Raw genomic sequence first — 16,753 nt, 5'->3', positions numbered from 1 at the left:
CAAGGAGAGAAGCCATGTGCTGTCACTTATCTAGGGCAGAGTCCCCCAGTTTTGTTCTTCAGAACACTAGTCCTATGGGATGCTCTGCATGTAATAAAAAGGTTCCCAGGTCCATTAAGGGTAGGAAATGCTACATTCTAGAATGCCTCTTCCACTTTGAAGAGTCAATTACATATGCCCTACAAAATCTGAGAAATCCTTGAAGGAAAGCAGTCACTTCAGCTTTGTTTAACCCAGCATTTCCCAAACTATTTCTTTTCTGTAAAAGAAAACACCGCCCCCCTCCCCCCCACGCCTCCCCGCCAACTCCCAGCCCTGGTTTCCTGCTAACATAACCTCAGACATAGTGTGTCCAGAAGATTCTTTGGGAAATGCTGGTTTTAGCTGATTCCATTTTCTCCCTGTTGGTTTCCCCTATTTGATCAAGGGCAGATGAAAAAGGATGGACTAGAGTGGTGGGAGTTAGGGAGAGCTGGGGAAGGATGAGGTGGTGGGGACCAGGGAGGAGGGGGTGGGCGGGATGATGTGAACTGGGATGGGGTGTCTAAGGTCAGGTCATGGGGCAGGGAGGGCTGGCGGGGTGTGCTGAGGTGATCTGAGTCAGGGTGAAGCGAGGCTGGCAGGTGGGCTAAGATGCTTTGGGGTGGGTGAGGTGAGATAGAGGTGGGCTGCAGGAGAGTGAAGGGAGCGAGGGGGTCAGGCCATGTGGGATGAGGCAAGCGGCACAGAGGAGGTGGAGATGAGGCAGGATTGTGTAACACAGACCAGGGGAGAGAGGAGGGCAAGCATCCTTGTGTTTATAGCCTGTGAAAACTCAGGCCTCAGGTTTTGTGGACTCCAGGAAACAGGAATGCACTCCTGCTCAGGGCGTGGGGACACCCAGGCCGGCGTGGGCTTCTGGGATTTCCAGTACTCACGGCCTCCTCAGCCTGTCTCTTGTAAGACTTCACTTTGGCCTGAAGCTTGTCCACCAGATCCTGGAGCCTAAGGATATTCTTGCGGTCTTCTTCAGCCTGCAAACAGAACAGCAATGCCAGGGGCCCCCAAACCCACCGCTGAGTCTGACAAGGTCTGATCGACAGACAAAGTGTTCACTGAGGTTTTGAGACCTCTACCTGGTACATCATTTCCTTGACTTTTCTCTCGTATTTGTGGGCCCCTTTCAGAGCTTCAGCTCCTCTCTTCTGCTCAGCATCAAGCTCATTTTCCAACTCCCGCACCTGGATGTGGTGAAGAGAATGCAGAATTCAAGTCAGATCTCCCAGGCTTCTCTCACGGACTCATGTGTTCGTCATTTTAGGGTGAACTCAATATCCTCTAATTATAGTTTGCAAAAGTGTCTCCTCCTAGGGCTCAGAAACCACATTTTATTCACAAGACTTCTTAATAGTGGCTTTGCACAAATGAGAACAAGGTGCCTTCTTTGGGCAGGGGCAGCCCCAGGCGCACACAGCTTGGCTATCGGGTCGGGCTTTGCAAAAGATGTCCCTTCCTCTCAGGTTACACAGCATGGCGAGGCTGTGCTGCAGCCCCGACTTCTCCCCACAAGTGAAACTTGCACAACTCTTCACGGTGGCCTTGGTTCCTGATCAAGTAAGGCAGCAGGGGTCATGGAGAGAACCTGGGCATGAGTTTTTGTATAGTTAGGCTGGAGATTATCATTCCTGCCCAAGCTACCCCAATGTGGGGATCAAACTAGACAAAGGATGTGGAAGTATTTTTTAAGTGATAAAGTGCTACACAGGTGTTAATTTCATAGCTGCTGCCACCTTTCCTGAAGTCTTGAAGGGAGAGGATACTACCGAGAACTCAGCTCACCAACTCTGGCCCCAACTCCATAATCCAGAGAGAGCCAAGAAATGGGGGTGGCGGCCAGCCACCCAGAATCCCAGCCACCACAGAGAGGGCATGGCTCGGCACTTGCAGACTCACCAGATCAACTTTGAAATCTACTAGTGGGACAGGCTAACTCTGGGCACTCTTTCAAATGAGACTCCCATCCCTCACCCCCTGCCTCATGGGTCCTGGGAAGCTTTCTTCCATCAGGTTCTACAAGACACCTGTTTCCCTGGGAGTGCTCTCTAGGCCTCTGTAAAGTTTATGAAACCAAAGTAACTGGGCAGCTGGGAATTTGAGGACTTTCGAGGTTCCTCACCATGCAAGGGGGAGGCTGGCTGAGGGCTCCCGCCAACCCAGAAATCACAGAGGGTGGCATGGGGTCTAGCCCTCCCTTGAGGGTGAGATCCATGAGAAGGACAGGCCTAAGCTCATTTTAATAGAATAGCTGGGAATAATTAAAAATAAGCATTTAAATAAATTTTTTTTGTGAGCTCTTACTTCCCTGGTGTTTGCTTATTACTCATGCCTTGTAGTTTTTAGCCTTTCACATTTAAAGTGTATAAGTACTGGTGACCAGTCCTTGGGAGACTGGCATAAAGAATGACTGTATTTGGGTCTTTCCTGATGGGAAAAGTGGTTTCCTTCTCTTTGCCTCCTCTTTCCCTCCCACTCTTTCATTTCCTCTCTCCCAGTTACAATACAGACATCCAGACAAGCTCCTCTGCAGAGCCCTTCTCCAAAATGTTAACTGGTAGTAGAGCCCATTCTGACAACAAATGAAATAAGCCATCACAGGTCTAAAGGGAAAAAACAAGGGTAACAGAAAACAAAGGGAACGATCAGGAAAGAAACTAAACAACTACAAAATACCTTCCCAGGTGAAGCAAAGGCAGGACAGTCCTGTGTGACGCATTGACTTTCCTGGTGAATTGCACTAGCCTGGAGGAAGTGCCAATCACTCTCCATTTAGGATGCAGTGAGAAATACACTGCGTTGCAGATTGTGTTTAGAGATTAGGAGACCTGGGAAGGGAATAAGACCCAGGAGCGGGAGACGGAGGGAGACTACAGATTTCACATCTGTGGATTTGTGTGTGTTGGAGAGTAAGGGCCAGCAAAACTGAAATGGGTGGGAAATTTGGCTCCCACGGAGTTTTGCAAGTAGTCCTCAAACTAAGTTTGCAGTCCACTCAGTCAGTGGCCACTTTCCCACCATCTAACTTTCCGGATTGTGGTTCTGCCTGAAGCTGCTGAACTGGATATCACTTTCAGAGTAAGAGTCCTCTGTAGCCACTCTACCCTGTTCTCCAGTTTCTGGATCTGCTTCTTCCCGCCCTTCAGGGCCAGCTGCTCAGCCTCATCCAGACGGTGCTGCAGGTCCTTCACCGTCTGCTCCAGGTTCTTCTTCATCCGCTCCAGGTGGGCGCTGGTGTCCTGCTCCTTCTTCAGCTCCTCAGCCATCATGGCCGCCTGGTAAAGTTCACAAAAAATGTCAGTGGGCCATCCGCCCCTCCCTACCCAGACCATACAGGAGATGCTCTTAAGGTTGGCACTGTGCATGCTGACATGCGCCTCCCTCCCTCAGCCCTCACTGAGCACGCCTAGCCCTCCTCCCCACTTTGCCTCTGCTCATTTCACCTCTCCAGGAAGCCACAACAGACTGCCTGTGGGTCTTGTGGAGAGAAAACCTACTTGCCATGCCCTGGTTTAGAAGCCCCTTTCATATCTCCCAATGGCATCTCTGAAAAGAAAGAACAGAGCTCACGTCCGTGATAGCTTTCTTGGCCTTCTCCTCTGCATTTTTAGATTCTTGGACAGAGTTCTCCACCTCTGCTTGGCACTGGGCTATGTCAGCTTCCAGTTTTTTCTTGATATTTATCAGGGTTGTGTTCTACAAGAAAAATTAGAGACCAGAAGTGTAAGTTATATTTGGACCCTTAAAACACTTGGAAGGGAGAGAGTTGGGTGGGGAAGGATATAAATCACAATCATGTTTCATTTCTTATTTTTCACATGGGGGGATTTGCTATTATAGATATCATTTCTTTTTTGACCAAATTGAAAGTCCTGAGACAGACCCCAAAATTGCACATAAAATAATTGAATAAATGATCAAGGTAGGCTTTCAAATATTTGAGGAAGAATAGATCATTCAACGAAAGGTATTGGAACAAGAAAATGATTGATAGATATAACTATATCAAATGAAAAATAATTCTAACGATCAAAATATACCATAAACGGAATGGCAAGAGTGAGGACAAACTGAAATACATTTGCAGTGTATATCACTGAAAAAAATATTCCCTTCCTTAACACATAAGACAAATCAATAAGAAAACAGGGCAAAAAGTACAAATAGATAAGACACACTAGAAGAAATACAAGTGGCAAAAAAAAAAAAAATATGATGAAATATTCTGCCTCATTAGTAATCAAAGAAATAAAAATTTTTAAGATGTATTTTCAACAATAAAATTGGTGAAGATTAAAATAATAATAGCTCAGGTCTTTGAGCATTTATAGGAAAGCGCTCTTACATACTTTCCCAATGGGATCAATTATTGGGACAACCTAATTAAAGATCAGTTTACAATATATTACAAATGTCTTTGCTGTTTTGACCGTGAAGTTTTACTTCTAGGAATTTATTCACTTACAGGAATATTAGGAAAATAATAATGGATATATGTGAAAACTTAGTTATAAAGAAGTTCATCATAGCAATCTATTTAATTGTGGGGGGAAACAATGTAAAATATCCAACCAGAAAGAATTGATTAAATAAAAGTGCCATAATACACAACAGTAACGGACTACTTTTCTGTCATTAAAAATAGTCATAGAAGATTAAAGATGTAGAAATATGTTCATGACACACAGTTCAATGAAAATAAGTTGCAAACACTTTGATCACATTTTTACAAAAAATATATTTATGCACAGAGACAAGGGCTTAGAACGAAAGATCTCAAAATGTTAACAATAGGTTTGGTATTTTTCTTCTATTCGTTTGCTTATATTCTCCATTTTTCATAACAAGGAATTTTTTAAAAACTTGGATAAAAATAATTCTTTGGAAAGACAATCCTAATTTTCTAAGATTGTGGCTTAAATGTTACTTCCTCCATGAAGCCTTTTCCAGCCGCTTTGTGCAACAACCCACCCTTCCTTGCTCTGATTTCCCCACAACATACGTGACCTTTTATCTTCAGATGAAAGAAAGCTCAGAAACCTGTCCGTCTGGAGTCAAACTTATTCCAAGTACTAAACTAAACGGAACTGTCCTGACCGCGAGTGTGGGAGGAACAGCGGGTGCTCTTTTCCATCGTGCCGCTGTCCTCCCTGCCCCCAGGTGGACCTCAGGTGCAGGGAGGACAGGCGCACCTGGGCGTGCAGGAGCTGCACGCGGTCGCTGGCATCCAGCAGCTCCTGCTCCGACATCCTGCGGGTCCGCTCCGTCTGCTCCAGGGCCGCCTTCATCTCCTCCAGCTCCTCCAACAGGAGCCCATTTCTGCGCTCCGTAATGGCCAGCTGCTCCTTGAGGTCGTCATTGTTCCTCAGGGTGTCGTCCAGGTGCAGCTGGGAGTCCTTCAGGGAAAACCAGCCGTGAGGCCCGAACCCAGGGCAGGCAGAGGGCCCCTCCAGACCCGCCGGAGGCCACGCCTCACCTTGAGCTGACCCTGGACGGCGCGCAGGTGTTTCTGGGTCTCTGCCAACTGGCGGCTGGAGTGGCCCAGCTGTACCTCCATCTCATTCAGATCTCCCTCCATCTTCTTCTTCAGCCTCAGCGCGTCATTCCGGCTCCGGATCTCAGCATCCAGCATGCTTTGCATGGCCTCCGCTGCTCGCTGGCTGTTTCTTTTCAGCTGCTCCATTTCTTCATCCTTCTCAGCGACCTTGCGGTCAAGCTCGGATTTTGCCTGGCTCAGCTCTAGTTGGACACGCAAAGTCTTGCTTTCTTCATGTTCCAGGGAACCCTAATAAAAGCAAAGGAGAGATTGAAAGTGCTGAGGATAGCCATCTTCTTGAACAGGTATTTTCATTTCCATTATGATAACAGGTGTATGACAATAATACCCATTTTACAGATGAGTAGAACAATACTCAAAGAGGTCAAACCATTTGCTTCCAAATGTCCCTACAAGTAATGAAAGTGGAATCAAAACTTTATTATTAACAATAATGTCTTGAGAGGGATAGAGCATCTTTGAGAATTAATGAAAATTTTATTGAGTGTGTCTGTTTATATGGAGCCATAAGTCAGGAGCCAATCTCTTCTCTAAAATGACAGGGCAATTGCTCTTCCGTTATCCTGACTTATGCAAATTTCCCCAGAACCATCTCAGTCACCCGCCCTGCACTGGCCACAGCTGATTGTGACATCAGGACACTGCACTATTTTGACTATGCAGAATTCCCAGTAGCCAAAGAGGATTGTGTGCAATTGAGGGCTTCTGAGCCAGCTCTTGGGATCTTTGATGAGTGATTTCTTGCTTTCTGAGAGGACATTGAGGACATAATGAACAAATTTATTTTTAAAAGGGGAAATATGGTTGACTAGAGGACACCAGGAAATGAAGCAGCAGAAACACAGCTGTTTGCCCCAGGAAGGCTGGATATTCTTCCCGGTGGGGCCTCAGTGCCCCCTGGAAGGGAGGGCCCCCAAACGAGTGTTCTGGTTCCCCCGCCTTCAGGGTCCTGCCCTCCTGAGCTTCTGCGTGTCACATCTAAGACACTTGCCTCCGCCTCTTCTAGGGCAGCCTGGAGATCTGACTTTTCTTGCTCTACTTGCTTCTTGGTCTTCTCCAATTCCTGAAGATTCTTGCCAGCTTCTGCAATCTGCTCGGTTAGGTCAGAAATCTCTTCTGCAAAGGACAGGCTTGGATTAGGCTATCGCAGTGGGTTTCGTTTGATAGCACAGACATTTGCCAGGCAGTTTAAGGACTGGTGATTCATTCATGACATTTCTATAGGAGACAGTGCAGTGTGGGAAGTCCATTGGGTGAGGTGTCAGCAATACACAAGTGGGTTGCTTCACCTGAACTATGCAGAGAGACAGGTGACAAGAGCACTGTATAGCCCCAAAACTTCAGAAAATATACAAAATGGTCCAGAGAGGACCAGAGAAAAGAACTGTGGAGAAAATACATAGAATCAGTCTTTTGGAACTAGACTTTAGGGGTTTTAGGGGGCATCGGGTCTGGTTTAGTTTTGAAGGTCAGGAGTCTGGGGTCCTAAGGGATTTACTGACATGCCCAAGGACACAAAGCCACATAGAGACAATCCATGGAAATCTTTTTTCTTTAACAGTGAACTTTGCAACCCTCCGTTTTCAACAATGGGACTTTGCTGCTACTGTGCCTTATATCAGGAGGGTTCAGGCTCGGGGTAAACTGAGTAGATGTGAGGATTTTGTGGGGCGGTGGGAAGGAGGAGGGGTTTGGAGGTGGCTGTGGCCACATGGGGGAGGGGTGGCCGGAAGAGAAGGGGAATATCCCACACCTGTGGTGGGGAGAGAACTCACCTTGCAGATTTTTATTCTCCCGCTTCAGCGTCTCTAACTGATCCACTACCTCCTCGTAGGCATTTCGCATCTTGAAGATTTCAGTACTAAGTGACCTGGACTCTTTCTGAGCTGCTTCCAGTTCAGCTTGACTCTCATCCAGCTTTTGCTTCCATTCTGCAACGACCTAGGAGGGAGATGACAAAGGGATATGTGAGAAGCAGACAGGGCCAGGGGATGGTCAGGAATGCCAAGGTTTTACCCTTCTATCCTTAGGGACAAGAAGAGGCCTCATTCTAGACCAGGGGCTCTAAACTCTGATATCCCTACAGGGATCTGCTGTCTTATTAAAGATGTTTTAGTCTCAATGTAAGCTGAATTAGCTTTAGCCAAAATTAAAATTCCCTTTGTAGGGACTGTCACAAAAGTAAAGAGACATTGCAAATCCCAAAACCTCCCCAAACTGCGACTTGAGGCTCTGACTATGTGTGCATTTCACACATGTATGTGGGCGTGAAAGACTGTCACTTTCATTTCCACTACGATCAATCGCTCTTTAGGGAAGGACCTTGTCAAAGTTCCTCTGCTTCTTGTCCAGGGAGGCACAGGCTGTGTGGGACCGTTCCAAATCCAGCATCAGGTCATCCACCTCTCCTTGAAGCCTCTGCTTGGTTTTCTCCAAGGAAGCACACTTGGAGGTCACCGCCTCCGTTGTTTCCTCTGCTTCCTGGAGCCTCTGGGCCAGTTTTTTCCTAAGGGAACCAGATTTATTTTTCTTGGCAAAGGTGGACTATTTCAGAAGGGTCAGATGAGAAGAGAAACAAACAGTCTACAAGGGATTGGAACTTGATAAGACCAAGACCTAGGGTTTGATGAGTGGAGAGGATTTAAGTAGCATCTGAAGAATCCCAAAGTGCTTAGTGGCAAAGCAGGCCACCAAGGAGGCACCAAGGAAACCAGGTGAATGGACAGTACCACACAGGAAGGACAGGGACCCCCCTATCTGAATGCTTAAAACCCCCAAAAACCTGGGAAGAGAGATGCTCTAGGAAGAAGTCTCTGTTCCTTCGCTTGTGTGTTAGGGTCACCTCTCCTACCGTAACCTGGGAGCCCGTACTTGGCCTCCTCCAGCTCCTCCGTGCGCTGGATGGCGTCTGACTCGTATTTGGTCCTCCACTGGGCAACCTCGCTGTTGGCCTTGGACAGCGCCCTCTGCAGCTCGGCTTTGGCTTCCTGCTCCTCCTCATACTGTTCCCGCAGCAGGTCACAGTCGTGGCGGGAGGACTGCAGGGCGTGGGCCAGGGCGTTTTTGGCCTGTGGAATTACAGTGGTGACAAATTGCAAAAATGTTTGGCCATTTTCCAAGTTAAGGTATTTTCACTTAAACCAGCATTTCCCAAATTGTATCATTCCCACGCTGCCTTCACAAATTTTGCTATTGCTATACAGCATATCACCTGTTTTCTTTACTTAATTTTTTAAAAGTTGACTCCTTTATTGTATTTAAATATATTTATTTAAAAAGTAAACTATTACATTATAGTAGATGGGAAACCATTAACATTTGCCACAAACACAGGTAAGCATAAGAATAAATGCAATGGGGCTGGCCCCATGGCTCAGGTGGTTGGAGCTCTGTGCCCCTAACTCCGAAGGCTGCCGGTTCGATTCCCACATGGGCCAGTGGGCTCTCAATCACAGGGTTGCTGGTTCGCTTCCTCGAGTCCCGCAAGGGATGGTGGGCTGTGCCCCCTGCAACTAAGATTGAACATGGCACCTTGAGCTGAGCTGCCTCTGAGCTCCCAGATGGCTCAGTTGGTTGGAGTGCGTCCTCTCAACCACAAGGTTGCCAGTTCCATTCTCGCAAGGGATGGTGGGCTGTGCCCCCTGCAACTAACAACAACTACTGGACCTGGAGCTGAGCTGCACCCTCCACAATTAAGATTGAAAGGACAACAACTTGACTTGGAAAAAGTCCTGAAAGTACACACTGTTCCCCAATAAAGTCCTGTTCCCCTTCCCAATAATAATAAAAATCTTAAAAAAAAAAGAAGAAGAAATGCAATGGAAAAAGCAACGTTATCACCTTTCTAACTAGGTGCTTTGCTGCTGTGGCTCTGTGCCCAAGACCTACTCTCTATGTCTTAACAAGGAAAATAAGAAAGTGCTAGAGAGATGGTATCCAAATCGAGACTGTGTCCTTATGTAGTCAGAAGAATTGAAACAAAATTAGAAAGGGAATCATTCTCTCACTATTTGATGCAATGTTATGGAATGCTGTGATTATGAAAAACCCAGAAGCATCTTTTGGTGTCAACAGTGGGCTGTGTCCCCACACCAGCAAACTCTACGTGAGCTGTGCCATTTCCACGGCTCTGCCGCCTCTTCCTGAGCAGGGCAGGACGTGCCCAGAGGCCTCCATCACACACTCTTATCTGGTCAGGACAGACAGTTTAGCTTAGCTCTCATCATTATGGTCAAAAAACACTCTCTGGTGCCACCATCAAATAAAGAGTTTTGTCAATTAAATGCAGTAATTCATACATTTCATACTTTTTAAAGACACAAATAAACAACAAACTTTGCCCAAGAAGGAAAACTTAGTCACTACTGTATCCTGGCCGAGGACACCCCGGCTCCTATAATGGCCTCCTCATTACTTGGTGAGGATCTGGTCCTCACCACTCTCCTCGCCTCCCTGCTCTCCATGTCCACCAAAGAACCTTACCACGTAATAGAAAGATGGGAAAGAAACATAGCACTGGCTCTTTTTTACATGGAGCTTGGGAGAAGTCCAAAAGATTGCCCTGTAAGTCTTAGCTAGTGCATGCCAGCCTCAAAATTACAATTACACACTTTTGTGGACTCCTGGATTCTCATTCTATTGCTTGAACACACGCCGGCAGCATTCACTAAGCCCCCACTGTGGGGACTGCTGTACTGTGCACTGTACTACCTGTTTACAACTACAGTGGGGAAAAGTTATTCTTGCCCTGTAGGAGCTTACAGATCAGTGGGGAGACCTGGACGATAAACATAAATATCTAGATATTCCCAAAGTTCATGTTTATGCAGATGTCCCAAGGGTGCCCCTAAAACCAGGAGGCCTTTTTGGAGGGAGGGAGCCTACAATTGGGTGTTGTAGCAGGTGACACACAAAGTGTGATGAAGAAGAAAGAGGAGGACTTTTTTAGGGGCTGGGATGAATTTCTGGGCAGAGTGATAGAATACACAGGGGCCAGAGATGGGCAAACTGGTGCAGTGATGGGGGTGGGGACGCCCGTGCCCGGAGCGGGGAGTTTGTCAGACCACCCTGTGGGGGACAGAGGAGCCCAGAAGGAGGAGCACCCTGAAAGAATTTTCCTTCTCTGAGGAAGGACATCCAATACCAAGGTCCTCTAACCTCCAGACTAGGTCCCTACCACACTCCAAAGCCGAGAGAAGCATCCGACTTTGGGATGCAGCACTGCCTCCAGGCAGCTTCTTGGGTACTGTGACTTTGCCATACCAAGAAGAAGTGTCCCTACCTTGGTTTCTTCTTCCAGTTGCCTCTTAAGCTCCTCCAGCTGCTGGGTGAGGGCCTGCTTGCCTTTGGTCAGCTGTGAGACCAGAGCCTCTTTCTCTTCCACGTGGTGGCTCAGCTCCCCTACCAAACAGGGTGGCCCCCACGTCAGGCTGCAGCTTGCCCTGTCCCACGGCCCCTGACCACAGCGCCCTGCCCATCCTCACCATTTTGGGTCTGCAGTCTTGCCTTCTGCATGTTCAGATCTTGGATTAACTGTGTCTGTTGGTCTTCCTTGGCTTTGAGTTCATTAAATTGGTCTTCCACAGTCCGGCACATTCTTTCCATGTTACTCTTTCAAAAGAAAGTCAACATTTATGAGAAAAATAGGTTCCTGGTGTCCAGTATTGAACTGGACAGTTTGATAGGTTAGCTTCTTGTCAGATAAAATAAAAACAAAAATACGAAACACATAAAGGTCAGTTTAGAAAAAGACTCATTTCAGGTTTGCTTTATTTTTATTTGTGATTGCTCCTTAATCCCCCATAGCTTGGAACCTCAGCTTTTGGTAGATAAGTATTTGATGATTGGTAAACAAACCTTTGAGATGATGCCACTCAAAGGAGCCCCAGGATCTTCTTGTAATACAAGTAATTCTAGTGCCATGTGAATAATATTACCTTCTGATGTGTCTGTTTGCAAAAAATAGATTCAGGTGAGCATTTCATTTAGTTACACAAAAGTTCCCTGTGGTGATGGTGGCATGTAGCGTCACCCACTGTGACCTATAGTTGGTCTGTATTTTTGTGAAGTTTGTTTAAAAATCTTGTATATGTTATAGACCTTTTCCCTCTCCCTCCCACCCCACATCCCATAAAGTAAATATATTAGGCTTATTTGTCCTTAGGCTGCAAAGTGAGATGGTAGCAGAAGACAGGGATACTAGATTGAAAGCAAGTCCTCAAGGAGCTTAGGATATCTTTGAGAAGATAATCTATGGACATGAAATATATGGTGTTGGAAGGAGAACTGACTCTGGGTGGTAAACACACAATGTGATATATAGATGATGTAATACAGAATTGTACACTTGAAACCTATGTAAGTTTACTAACCATTGTCACCCCAATAAGCTTTAATTTTAAAAAAGAAATAATTAAATTGGGGCGAGTTGCAAAAGGGATGGGGGGACTCAACAAAGAGAAAAATCAAAGGATACAATGACTTAAAAAATATAGGGCAATATAAAGTACTTCTTCTGTGGGAATTTAAAAGTGAGACCCGAGAGCATGAACCGATGGTGCAGATGGGGAGGTTGTAGGGAGGCTGGGTTATAGGCGCAGCACGTGGGGGATGCTGGGTGTCTTGTAACTCAGCCAAACCTACAGCCTGTTTTGGCTTGGCTTGCTACAGTGGGGAAAGGGGTTGGGGAAAGGGAGGAGAGAGGGAAGGAAGGAGGGAGGGAGGGAGAGAGGGAGAGGGAAAGAGAAAGGAAAAAAGGGAGGGAGGGAGGGGAAAAGGAAGGAGGGAGAGTAAGAATATATACAGACATACTTCTTAGGGGAAGGAAAAAATGAGACAGCCAGAAAAATAAACTATAAAGAAAGAGAAAGGATTTTGTAGCCAGGGAGCGAGGAAGAAATCAGAAGAATGAAGGAGCAGTGTGAACCCAGACGCTAAATAAAGACAGAAAGAGGGTCCACGGAGACCAACTTAATTCTCTGATCCATGTCTCTCATTCCTTTTCTCCATGGACACCCTGACCTTCTGGGCAACCTTCTGTAGGAAGTGCACGGCCCCACATCTGGGGTCTCCACTTTCTGCAGCCCAGCTAAGCAGCCCAAAGTACAACTCTGAGCTCCCCAGAACAAAGGCAATGCTTGAATCTAGGAGCATACAGTACAATCTTTGCTTAAAAGTCACGCACGGAGGCCCGTTTACCCAGAAGCTCCTGAAGTTGAATCTTCTGTGCCCTCATTTGCATGGGCCCCACTATGCTGGGAACTGTAGGTTCCAGGTGGGGAGGGGAAGCCAGTCACAGAAAGAATTTATTTCCAGGTGGGCATTTCTGACAAATGGCCTAAAGAGGTCTCAGAAGACAGGAACCACAGTCTCCGAGGTGCCAGTAATTTGTGACTTATTTTTCTCCTTCTAAATAAATATTTACTTACATGCTTAACTTTGTATTCATATTTTATGTATATTTTCTTAAAGAGACCCTCCCCTCCTAAGTTTTATGTGTTTCAAGTGCCACAAAACCTGGGTCCACCCCACTGTCAGCTATAACCTCTTATCGGCTATGCCTCGCAGGGACTAATATTGTGGACTAAGACGGTTCCGTGTAGATAACCATACCCAGCAAGGCCTGTTGGTACAATCCACCCACAGGTTTAGTTCTAGAAAATGCCAGATGGATTGGAAGCTTTCTGAAAGCCTCTGGAAGGATGACGAGACCTCGAATCGTAGCAGATCATTACATCAAGCTTGACTGACTTGCCTGAATTCGGGGAACTGGGAGTGGGGAAAGTTTCAGGTTGGAACATGCAGTGAGTTTGGGGCATTGAATGACACATGCCCACTGGGCAGGTGGATACGGTGGCCTCGCATTTGCCAAATGCAAAGGGTCAGGTACCTTCGATTTGGAGATGGTTTCGATGTTGCTGGCCAGGTCATCGATCTCCATCTTCATCTCGCTCTTCTCCTTCTCCAGCTTCTGCTTGACCCTCTGCAGGTTGTCTATCTGCTCCCCGAGCTCAGCGACGCTGTCCGCGTGCTTCTTCCTCAGGGTGGCCGCGGTGGCTTCGTGCTGCAGGGTGGCCTCCTCCAGGTCCCTGCGCAGTTTCTGGAACTCAGCCTCCCTCTTCTTGTTCATCTCAATCTGGACTGAAGTTGCCCCACCAGCTTCTTCCAGCCGCTCGCTGATCTCCTCCAGTTCTCTGGCCAGATCTGAGCGCTGCTTCTCAATCTTGGCTCTGAGTGTGTGTTCTGCTTCAATCTCTTCCTCCAGCTCCTCTGTGCGGGCCTGAAAGGGTCATTGTATCAGGAATGTTATGGGGACAACAGCTCACCTTGGGTAGGGGAGGGTGGTGAGGGATAGGATGCAGGTATCATAAAGTAAAGAATACATTGTAACATTAAATTGGTGAAAAAAACTTGGCAGCAATCTAGATGTCCATCAATAGGGGAATGGTCAAATTAACTGTGAGGGAGCCATGCTATCTAGGAGTCCATGAAGCAGTTAGATGTCAACCCATGTCTGCCATGGACAGCTTTGCAGGACACAATGCTACATGAAAGGAGCAAGCGGCAGAATGACAGTCTCAGTGTGATAATATTTTTATATCTGTATACTTATATACTTTGTTTTTGTTCCTTTATATTTTTATGTATATATATAAACATACCTGTGTGTAACATAGATATGTGACCCAAAAATGTATACATAAGGAAAGGAAAACTCTATATTAAAATTGTAACACTCAATATATACTAATAACAAAAGATGAATACAAGTCACATTTGACTTCTGCAATTACAAGAGGTGTTCAAAGTGGTTACCATTAACGTCCATACACTTCTGATCATGATGAACTACTGCTTGAGTAATGTTGACCATCTTAAAATGTGTACACATTTTTTTGGCACCCCCAGTATATATCATATATTTTTGGGGTGTTAATTGGATACATAAATCCATAGCAAAATATCCAGAAGAATTCACATCCGACTGAAACTGGTAGTGACTTTTGAGATAATGGTGAGGGCACTGGGCTTAGGGGGGGTGATCAAAACACCTTTATCAATAATATTCAGACTTACTGATAATATTTTAATTATTTTTAAGGAAATCTATTTATGTGTTATGTAGAAAATTAAGTTATTAATTTGAAAAAACAAAAGGAAGGCCATGGCATTCTCTCGAGCTCCAAGGGGAGGTGGAAAGGAAGAAGCTAAAGAAACAATAGAGGGGAACAGGGAAAGGAGGGCTGGCGAAAGGGCTTCCAGGGTCGGGAAGGTTCCACGCTTTCACCTGCAGTTCTTTAATCTTCTTTTGTAACTGCAGACTGTGAACTTGTTCGTTGTCAATTTTGGTTTGTAATTGACTAATTTCAAACTCCTTCCTGCAAACAGATATAGACGTGTGTATTTAAAATAATATGAAATACAAGCCTTTTCAAGGGGAAAGTTGGTTTTGGGGCTCAAACACAGAGGTGAAAATGAAAATGAAATATCTACTTCTTCAGCTTCTCCTCTACTTGCTGCTTGTCGTTTTCTAGATCCATAATGGATTCCTGAGACATTTTCAGATCTCCTTCCAGCTTCCTCTTCACTCTCTCCAGGTCAGCCCGCAGTTTCTTCTCCTGCTCCAAGCAGCCCTCAAGCTGGGAAGACATGGGTGGGAAGGTTGAGACCCTGTTGGTGAAATGAGCTAGCCCGTCAGCCCATTGCTTTCTTGGGTTCCCTTAAGGTGTGACTGCACGTCTCTGGCCCCGGGAGGGAGCAAGCAAGTTCTCCCCTGTTTCTTCATTCTACTGTCTTCTAGCAAAGGTTACCGTAGGGGGCTGGAGCCCTCAGGGGCTTTATGGTGCCTCTTTCAGCTGATTCCCACTTGATCTGTCCTGGGCCATATTCCCTGTAGAAACATGGTGCCCATAGGTGCATGCTCTTGGGCTTCTCGGGACAGGCGCTGCTACAGTTGTGCCTATGAAGGTCCAGACAGCACGTGAGCACTCCTTTCCTATTTTCCCCAAGCAACTGTGGGGAGACTTAGGCAGTGAATGTGTGTGTGTGTATGCGCGGGCACATGCTTGGGCACACATGGAGGGGGGATGGGTGTAGGGGTGGAGCACACCTGCTCTGACCTCAGGAAAATTAAGGCGACTTGGTAAAGTTCTAGCCACAGTTGGCAGTGACACCTGAACACTTCGAACCTGCCTCTTACCTCAAGAACAAAATGCAACGTGAAGGGGGAAGGGATGATAATTTTCACGGTCACAAATGGAACTCCTGTTGAACAATGTTAGAACAGGCCTGGAGCTTTTGGAACCCAAAGGACCTAGAGATGGATGCTAAGGTGGGTGATGGTGATGACGTTAGCTGCTAACAGTTTTACTAACACTCTCTACGTGCTGAGCTTTCCAGGGGAACTTCCAAGGCGGAGCTGGCTGTATCCCCATTTCACAAGGTGGAAACTGAGGTTTCAGAGTTTAGGTGGCTCGCTCAGCGTTCCAGATGTATTTGGAGTGGGCTGAGAGGCCAAGGGAGTGATTCTGACTCCAGAGTCTGAACGCTCCACCCCTGAGTCTTGTATAGACTCTGCCTTGCCTGAGCTCCCGTAAGCAACATGTGTTAGAGCATAGCAGTCAAATATCCTCACGTCATCTACTTGCTGCTCCAGCTTGACATTTATTTTGATGAGACCATTGACTTTGTCTTCTTCCACTTGAAGATCATCCAGTGTTTGCTGATGGGCATCCTGCAGAGATTTCTTCTCCTTGCTTAATTTGGAAATGTTTTCTTCAAGGGCTGTCATTTCTTCAGAAAGATTCTTTACCTGGGAAAATACATGGGATGTTGAAACAATTAAACCGGAAGTTTCCAGCAAAGGCTGTTGTTTATTTTATTGAAGGACACTGTTGAATGCAAAGTTGCTGGCTCTGAAGAACAACACATCCATCTATACTCATCATAACACATCCACGGGCATTGTTTATTGGGTTGGCTGATTGGGGTTTAGAATGAGGCAGGAAGGAGAAGGAGAAGCATGAGATACTCTCAAGAAAATCCAGAATAGGAGTCCTGTGTTGTCAGGAAGCAGGATAAGGGCATCAGACACGGAGCTTTAAAGCCTTAAATTGAACTTTCCCCGTGTACAACATCCTTCCAGATCAGGGATTGCTAACTCCT

The 16,753-nt window shown here is 46.2% G+C and overlaps 1 protein-coding gene and 1 long non-coding RNA gene across 2 annotated transcripts in view; one reads left to right on the top strand and one right to left on the bottom strand.

The window, feature by feature from the left end:
- Positions 1-16,753, top strand: part of LOC141568875 (uncharacterized) — a 102,061-nt gene that overhangs the window by 12,360 nt on the left and 72,948 nt on the right. The window lies entirely within an intron of this gene.
- The window catches only part of MYH13 (myosin heavy chain 13), a 51,670-nt gene that overhangs the window by 1,138 nt on the left and 33,779 nt on the right, over positions 1-16,753 (bottom strand). Inside the window, exons 22-37 of the mRNA XM_088788956.1 lie at positions 16,224-16,400; positions 15,083-15,228; positions 14,877-14,967; positions 13,479-13,868; positions 11,074-11,200; positions 10,872-10,990; positions 8,462-8,658; positions 7,913-8,096; positions 7,366-7,531; positions 6,582-6,706; positions 5,510-5,818; positions 5,226-5,429; positions 3,604-3,729; positions 3,138-3,308; positions 1,116-1,220; positions 918-1,013 (exon numbers count right to left, since the gene is read on the bottom strand). Coding sequence (XP_088645082.1) covers positions 918-1,013; positions 1,116-1,220; positions 3,138-3,308; positions 3,604-3,729; positions 5,226-5,429; positions 5,510-5,818; positions 6,582-6,706; positions 7,366-7,531; positions 7,913-8,096; positions 8,462-8,658; positions 10,872-10,990; positions 11,074-11,200; positions 13,479-13,868; positions 14,877-14,967; positions 15,083-15,228; positions 16,224-16,400 — 2,733 coding nt within the window. The remainder of the gene's footprint in view (positions 1-917; positions 1,014-1,115; positions 1,221-3,137; positions 3,309-3,603; positions 3,730-5,225; positions 5,430-5,509; positions 5,819-6,581; positions 6,707-7,365; positions 7,532-7,912; positions 8,097-8,461; positions 8,659-10,871; positions 10,991-11,073; positions 11,201-13,478; positions 13,869-14,876; positions 14,968-15,082; positions 15,229-16,223; positions 16,401-16,753) is intronic.

This window comes from Rhinolophus sinicus, chromosome 12 (genome assembly GCF_057876585.1).
Source record: "Rhinolophus sinicus isolate RSI-liver-muscle chromosome 12, RSI-T2T, whole genome shotgun sequence".
NCBI classification, from domain to species: domain Eukaryota; kingdom Metazoa; phylum Chordata; class Mammalia; order Chiroptera; family Rhinolophidae; genus Rhinolophus; species Rhinolophus sinicus.
The sequence above is the reverse complement of the archived record's forward strand: the minus strand, read 5'-3'. Positions and strand labels throughout refer to the sequence as shown.